Source organism: Zea mays, chromosome 1 (genome assembly GCF_902167145.1).
Source record: "Zea mays cultivar B73 chromosome 1, Zm-B73-REFERENCE-NAM-5.0, whole genome shotgun sequence".
NCBI lineage: Eukaryota > Viridiplantae > Streptophyta > Magnoliopsida > Poales > Poaceae > Zea > Zea mays.
In genome coordinates this window covers 269,379,440-269,387,100 of record NC_050096.1, presented here as the reverse complement: position 1 = coordinate 269,387,100, position 7,661 = coordinate 269,379,440, and the positions used below count along the sequence as shown (strand labels likewise).

General features: G+C 43.7%; 1 protein-coding gene across 1 annotated transcript; it reads left to right on the top strand.

The window, feature by feature from the left end:
* The first annotated feature begins 879 nt into the window (after positions 1 to 879).
* On the top strand, positions 880 to 6,713 carry LOC103643836 (uncharacterized). Its single transcript, NM_001347070.1, has 9 exons — positions 880 to 1,438; positions 1,800 to 1,886; positions 2,028 to 2,426; positions 3,436 to 3,571; positions 3,675 to 3,837; positions 4,735 to 4,863; positions 5,608 to 5,802; positions 5,975 to 6,097; positions 6,211 to 6,713. Exons 1-9 carry the CDS (start codon positions 1,183 to 1,185, stop codon positions 6,310 to 6,312), a joined length of 1,590 nt encoding a protein of 529 aa, NP_001333999.1. The 5' UTR covers positions 880 to 1,182; the 3' UTR covers positions 6,313 to 6,713.
* Positions 6,714 to 7,661: the final 948 nt, after the last annotated feature.

The following is a 7,661-nucleotide window of genomic DNA, read 5'->3' as shown; positions in this document are numbered from 1 at the left end:
GGCTAAAGCCAACGAAACACCCTAATTTTAGAGTTGCAAACTCTATGGAGTTTTGAGAGCTATAACATAATTTTTTGTAATATCTCTTTTGTTGCTCTGAAATCCTTAAAAATACGACTTAGGCACGGAGTTTGAAGTTATTTACCCACTACTGGTTATGAGAAAGAAATATAGAATCTACAGTAGAGCTCCTCCACCTAAAGTTGAAATATAGATGCTATAGAGTGAAGCGGAATCATGTCAAACACCCAGGAGATTAGGACCGCCTTCGCATTTTTCTTCTATTTGAAGTCTCTATTTGTTTTGTCAAAAGAATCTCTAATTGATGGATAGAGATACTGATACATATATTATATAAACCATTTTTTAGTTGTAGATGTGTTATAGGAAAAACAATAAGATTTACTAGGACGCACACACGTAGAAATAAGATTTTTTTTCATAAAAGAAGTACATCAATAATAAGATATCAGAAGCATATATCAATAAGATAGCTGACAAAACTAACCCGATTTTAACCAAACAGGCTCGTAAGTTCGCTGGCAGCGTGACAACTGACAATACTAGTGCCAACTCAAGTGTAACCTCACCTGTACCGGTCAACAGTGGCACACATACCATCTCTACGACTACGACGGCATCACGTCACAGGTTCCCCAGCCCGTGCCAACCCCAACCACAAGGGAGGAAAGCGCCGGGTCCACCCAACTAGAAAGCCACCACGAACGAAACGACCAGCCGCCTACCAAGGACCGCGTCCATGCGCGTCGCGACGACGCCTACCGCCCCCGCAAGCCGCAGTCCCACCGCCGCGCTCCTCCCCGGACCGCCCCACTCGTGTGGAAGGCCAAACCGGCAAGTGAAGGCGAACTTGCGAAAGCCAGAAGTAGGACGAAACGGAGGCGCACCGCACCGCAGCTAGCCCACGCCACCACCTCCTCCAGACCTCCACCTCATTCTCTCCCACCACCACCTCCACCACAAAGTTCGCGTTGCGCCGCGCCCGGCCCCGCCCAGCCGCGCGGCTCGTCTCGTCTCGTCCCTCTTCGAAATCCTCCCACGCAATCGCCTCCCCGCACCCCTGCCCGTGTGACGCGGCCTCGCACTGCCACCGCCCCCCACCCCGGTCCCCCGGGGCGCCGATCTCGTGTCGCGTCGCCCGGGCGAGGAGGAGGTGGGAGGATGGGGGCGTGCGTGTCGCGGCCCAGCGCGTGCGTGGGCAAGCCCCACTCGCCGCGGTCCGGCGATGCCAGCGGCCGCTCGGGCGGCGGGGGTGGGACGCGGCGGAGGCGCAGCCGCCGCGTAGGGAAGGGGCGGAGGACGGCGCCGTCGCGCGCCGCGTCGATGGAAACCATTCAGGAGGCCGAGGTGCCCGGCTCGCCGTCCGCCGCCGCCGCCGCCGCCGATCACCGGACGTACAGCAACCCCGCGTTCCAAGGTGGGTGGGTCGGTGGGTGAACGGATGGGCTGCTTTCTCTTCTCCCCCGTGCGCCTTGCGCCCGCGCTGCTGGTTTCGGGGTCTGGATTCTGATATTCGGGGGACCATGGGCGCGAGATTGCGCGCTCTTCGGACTTCGGGGTTAAAAGTTAAATTACTGCATCTGGGGATCGTGTGCGTCAAGCAATAGCTACTCACTTTTTTAATTCGTAGCCCCGGAGGCTTTGCGATCCTATTCTGTAGAGTGGGGTTGCAGCTAGTATCTGGGGGCTGGGGCAGTACGCGTCGCAGTTCGTTTCGTCAACTCGTACTCGATACTCCAATATGACCTGACGTGATTTCGGGGTATCTCGTGCTGCAGTGTCCGGGAGCATTGAGGAGGACTGGTACGATTCCTTGGCGATGAGCGAGTCGGATGCCGAAGACGATTTCCACAGCGTGCAAGATGGTAAGAGCGATGTCGTAGTAGCCTTGTAGCCAGGTCCCCCGCACAGCATTGTTCCAATTATTAGCTGAACCTGCTGAGTTTTCGCCCCCATTTTAACATGCCTTTCCATTTAACTGATTGAACTTATTTGTTATCTTACAGATGCTTTCTCATTGAATGGCTTCGAGAATGAAGCTGCATTGAGCATGAAAGATGGCAACGGTGGGAGCTTCAATGGAGCTGCGCAATCAGGCGAGCAGCACCATAAAAAGCCAAAGTCCAGCGAACTGTCGAAGGGGAGCTCGGAGAATGGTGTAAGGACGTCCATTAGCCATGAAGATGCGGTGAGTGTTTCTGGTGCGGATACCACGCACGGTGGAGGTAGGATACTGGACAATTGCGGGCTTCTGCCGAATAATTGTCTGCCATGCATTGCCTCTGCTGTTGGGGTGAACGAGAAGAAGAGAACTCCCTCGAGCCCTACTCATTCAATGAAGATGCCTTCTTTGAAGCTTTCCTTCAAGAAGAAGTCAGGGGAAGCTCATCCATCTTCCACACTACGTAAGCATTTCTTCATAAGTCATTTGGGTAAGAGTTACTAGGAGTTAAGACGCCCTTCTCAAAAGCTGATTGGTTCCTGTCCGCTTAATGAAAAACGTGCTGTGCCCCATCGCGAAAAAAAAAGCTGAACTGGAGTTTGTACCAAATTCTCCCCGACATCTATACTTCTCAATAATTCTTTGTTTGATGAGTTTAAACTTTGCCAGCAACTTGCTTGTTCTCTTAGTCTCTTTTATGGCATACTCCTGGGGCAGTTTATTAATCAACAAAGAAAAGGCAAAAGCTAGCACTGAGAACTGATGCTTTTGAGTACTGAGGCTGAGCTCACCAATATGAATAAGTGGACGTGCAAAACACTCTTCTGGCACTGTAGAGTGTAGACAACGTGGAATGTGAAATAGGCCGCAAGATAGACATTCACTGGTGACCTCAGCTTGACAAATCTTCATCGCTTGCATGGTCACCAGTCATATCAATCATGTTCCATTTAATGGTAGCATTGTATGACTGTTGCATTGGTACACACTGGAAAGTTAAGATTCCATAGTTGTACTCATTGGCCGTCTGCAGAGTTCTAGAGAAACATAACACGTATGTATGGGAGAGGGAGACGCCTCAAAAGTTACTAAAACTAAGTTGTACAGAGCATCTAACATGAGATCTTTAAGCTTTTGAAATTGTGAGAATAACACTGGATTTTGCTGGTGGTACTTATGGCACTTAGATATATTCTTTACTCCTGTCGTTACATGAGTACTGCTTTTGTCTTTGAAATAATTTCCAAAATATATAACAAAATTAGTTTTAGCCAATCTCTGTTGCAAGATTTATCATAATGCAATATTAACTTGATTCACTGTAAGTTTCTTAGCTACATTAAATTTGTATCATCTGTCAAACACATCAAGTGCTGGAGGTATTCATTTTTCCTTTAGACAAAACTTGTCAAACACTTTGGTTTTGCTTGGACAAAATATTGAGGACATATATACTTTATTTTTTTTTTCAGTATCAACGAAGGATTTCCTGGAAAGGCCTCTAGCAGGTTCTCAAGTACAGTTATGCTTGCTGGAAACAAATACGCTCAACAGTTGGTCTCGTATTGATCCTGGTACATTCCGGGTCCGTGGAGCAAACTATTTTAGGTAAATGTCATTCTTGCAGTATCAGGTCATACCCATCATTTATTTATTTGAAACTCCTGGATGCTTTATGGGAGTGATCTTAGTTTTGAATGCACTTTTCCAGGGATAAGAAGAAAGAGCTTGCTCCAAATTATGCTGCATATTATCCATTTGGAGTCGATGTGTACTTATCACCACAGAAACTCAATCATATATCTCGATTTGTCCAACTTCCTGACATTCAACTCTCCAGCAAGCTCCCACCTCTTTTGGTGGTCAATGTACAGGTAAGTCATAAGTACACTAAGGACAATGCACTGTTTTGCAAGGTTATTAAAACGATAAAACATTGAAATGCTCATAGGTGAAATTTTGACTTTTAAACGTTTAAACAATGTTTAAACGTAGTTTTAAGCAATATAGAAAAAATACCAATATATCAAAATTTCAAACAATAACATGAAGTTAAAATGTTAAATACTAAAACAGAGAGGTTAGTGGCTTACCAAAACTTCACCCATGAGCCGGATTGGACCACAAAAGTAACTAACAGACTCGGCCCAAAAGTAGTTAATGGTCTAAAACACATGAAACACTGTGTTTTACAGTTTAGAACGCCAAAACGCTAAAACGTGGTTTCAACCTCTAATTAGAGTTTTGACGTTTAAACATTGTAGTTTAAATGTAGTTTTAATAACACTGCTGGTGAAAGTTTTGTATACGACCCTTCTGTTGATGAACTTTTTAACTCGTCAAAGCGTCAGATATGAAGCATTTCTCTTTTTATTCATGTCACTCCTTTTTTTCTTGGTGGTGCTCAATTTGTCCAATTGCTACACTTGCAGACGCTTGTCTAAATGGATGTTAGTGGTGAAAATGAACTGTATGTCAACTTGCTTCAAACATATTCAGATATGTACCAACCATAGCCGATGCCTATTTTTAGTACCAAACCAGTTCAACATAGTTAACTAGTACAAAGGGCTGGACTGAAGCAACCGGTGAACTCTGTGTAACATGTTATTTATGTTTGCCTGCCTGAAGTAAGCCTCAACAACGTGCCACCATAGCAATATTTGTTATAAGAAATAGTTACTGTAACATGGATTTCAGTATTTTTCTGTCAGTTTTATGCTCTTACCAGTATTCAGTTAGTGGATTGACATTTTGTATACTTTTCTCAGGTCCCATTATATCCGGCTTCATTATTTCAGAATGAAACAGATGGGGAAGGGATGAGCTTTGTTTTGTACTTTAGGCTTTCTGATGGTTACTCGAAAGAGCTTCCACATTCATTCATTGAAAGTATCAGAGTAAGAGCTTCACTGGTCTTTAATTTTTTTTCTGTAATATCTGTTACTATGTTTTGTACTTTATATATAATACAGGTCTATACTTTAAATCAATGGGAATTTGTATCCCTTTTTAATTTTGGAAGCAGTGAAGGCCTTGGAACAAAAAATGACTAGCTTGATGAAATCAATAATAGTTCTTATATAGTTTTTTATATCAATTCATGCAGGTGACACAATCACACAACCATAGTGGAGGATATTTGTTGCAGGGAAATGATTATTTTGTTAGGTTATGTAGAATCTTGAACTTTCCCCCCTGCATCTGAGCTCTGAACTAGTTTAGAGACATGAGGCATATATTTTCAGGGTCACAAACTTTAGTGTGAACTGCAGCTTAAGTGCCCTTTGGGCTCTTCCCATTCATTTTGAAGTAAAAAGTCTGGGTTTAACTCCTTAGGAACATAGTTGATCAAGGTAGAAAAGATGCGTAGCACTTCTGTAGCATTGACTGATTCACAAGAGAAAAGAGAATGTGGTTTTTGCATGTGAAAGATGCAGATTCAGCTATTGGAATCGGTTTAGGACTTTATGACATGTAGACTGGTTATTTTATATTGTTATGTCAATAATGTATAGGCTTTGTGATTGATGATAATGTTAATTGTCAGATTTGGCAAATTCCCATAGTTATGGAGTAGAAAGCTAACTATATTTCAGTTCAAGTAATTATCAGTCAATAATACTGCTTTTCCTCCACAACAGAGGCTGGTTGATGATCATGTAGAGAAGATAAAAGCATTCCCAATGGAAACAACTATACCATTCCGAGAGCGGCTGAAGATACTTGGCCGGGTGGCTAATCTGGAGGATCTTCCTTTGAGTGCAGCGGAGAGGAAGCTAATGCATGCCTATAATGAGAAGCCTGTCCTTTCTAGACCACAGCATGAGTTTTACCTGGTTAGCTATGTTTATTTCTAGAAATTGTTGTAGTTATGCATTATCCATTTACAATCTTTAGCCCACCATCTGATAAATAAATGGAATAATATAAAATATCTTGTTTTAGACGTACTCCGAACTCTGATTGCTTAATGGAGGGAACATTGAAGCATCCCTTTCTTCTGTGCAGAGTGATAACTACTTCGAGATCGACATTGACATGCACAGATTTAGCTACATCTCAAGGAAAGGTTTTGAAACATTTTTGGACAGGCTAAAAGCATGCGTTTTAGATGTTGGGCTGACAATTCAGGTATCCCTATTGTAAATGATAACCTCTTTCTTTACTACGCAGAAGTGTATTTTCGTAGAAAATTGTTCGAGAAAAAAGGTCAGGTCACTTACTGCGCTGGCTTCTATCTGCAGGGAAATAAAGCTGAAGAGCTGCCCGAGCAGATCTTATGCTGTGTTAGGTTAAATGGGATAGATTACACCAAATATCAGCCTCTTTTGACTCACGGTGCCTGAAATCAAGGCTTACAGGAATCACCTAACCTTTAATTTGGATGCTGTGAGGTAACCATAACTGGACCAGACTCCTGGAAATTTCAGACCAGAGCCGCTGTCGACTATCACAGCTTCTGCCGAAACGCCATCGTCCGAGCTTAGTTCACACAAGTAACATTAACAGAGGGTCAATCACTCAGTGACCATTGGCTAATATAGTTGAATCCGTGGTGCTGTGCTAGTATAGCCGTTTCTTTCTGCAAACGTGGAGAAAAAAAGGTGGGAGACTGCGGTACATGTAAATGTGTAAATCATTGCTGGATAGCTTCGGTTGCCTCCGGCGGCAGATTCAGGGAAAAAATTAGGAGCTGAACAAAAACAGTACAGCGTGATTGATCGCTTTGCTCGGCTGCGATGTGGAGCCAGGACACATTGATTTGGTACAAGCATATGTGATTGACTGATTGGTTTGGCCGTATGCAATGAGCCAGACTGACAGGGAACGATGTGATGTTTGGTTGACTGGATTAATAAGATGAAAAAAATAAAAAAATGTTATATAGCAAGTGTACTCTAGTTTTGTTCCTAAAATATCAGGAACACGAAGGTGCAATTGATTTATTATTAATTAGATGTATAGACTAATACAAAAAAAATTGGAACAAAAAGTTTTATTGATTTGCATGTCTGCAAGCCTGCTCATCAGATACGCTCAACCCCACAAGCCGGCTCAGCTAGGCTTGGATTAGAGATATCAATGGGGAATTCCCCATCGGGTTATAGCATCCCATACCCATCCCCATCATATTTGATCGATCTCCATACCCATCATAGGTGCAAAACCCATCACATACCAATCCTCATTCGGGTTTCGAGTTCCCAATGGGTCCCAATCCCCAATTAAGGGATAACTAGGTACTAACAGCTAGTACAAACTATCCAGATTTCATACATCACCACATCCGCAAACACTCATCCATGAACAATGATCCATTCATCCATCCATCAAAAAGAAATCAGTACTCGTGACCAATAGAAGAAATGGAGAAATGCAGTCTCCTTACCTTCCTTGGTCACCATCCGAGTTCGTTAACGCCTGAGAATCCATGGTCATCACTGTCGTCCTAGGCTCCTAGCAGTCAGCGTAGTGTATGGCTGGTTATTTTAGGGTTTTGTTTTTTTGCTAGTCTGCTAGTTGCTTTGTTAGGCTAGGACCTGGGGTTTGGTGCGCTGCCGTGCTAGGCTTGGTGGCCGGCTCGGCCTCAACTCATTCATACAAACATGACAGATGTACACGTATGAAATACCCATGGGTAATCGGGTTCGGATTTTTGCTTCCCAAACCCATACCCGTTTACCCAATGGGTGGA

Excerpts from the sequence above, each read along its gene's own strand:
- LOC103643836 (NM_001347070.1), top strand. The coding sequence starts at position 1,183 with ATGGGGGCGTGCGTGTCGCGGCCCAGCGCGTGCGTGGGCAAGCCCCAC. Across the intron at positions 1,887-2,027 it reads TTTCCACAGCGTGCAAGATG|ATGCTTTCTCATTGAATGGC; the intron begins GTAAGAGCGATG and ends GTTATCTTACAG. Across the intron at positions 3,838-4,734 it reads TTTTGGTGGTCAATGTACAG|GTCCCATTATATCCGGCTTC; the intron begins GTAAGTCATAAG and ends TACTTTTCTCAG.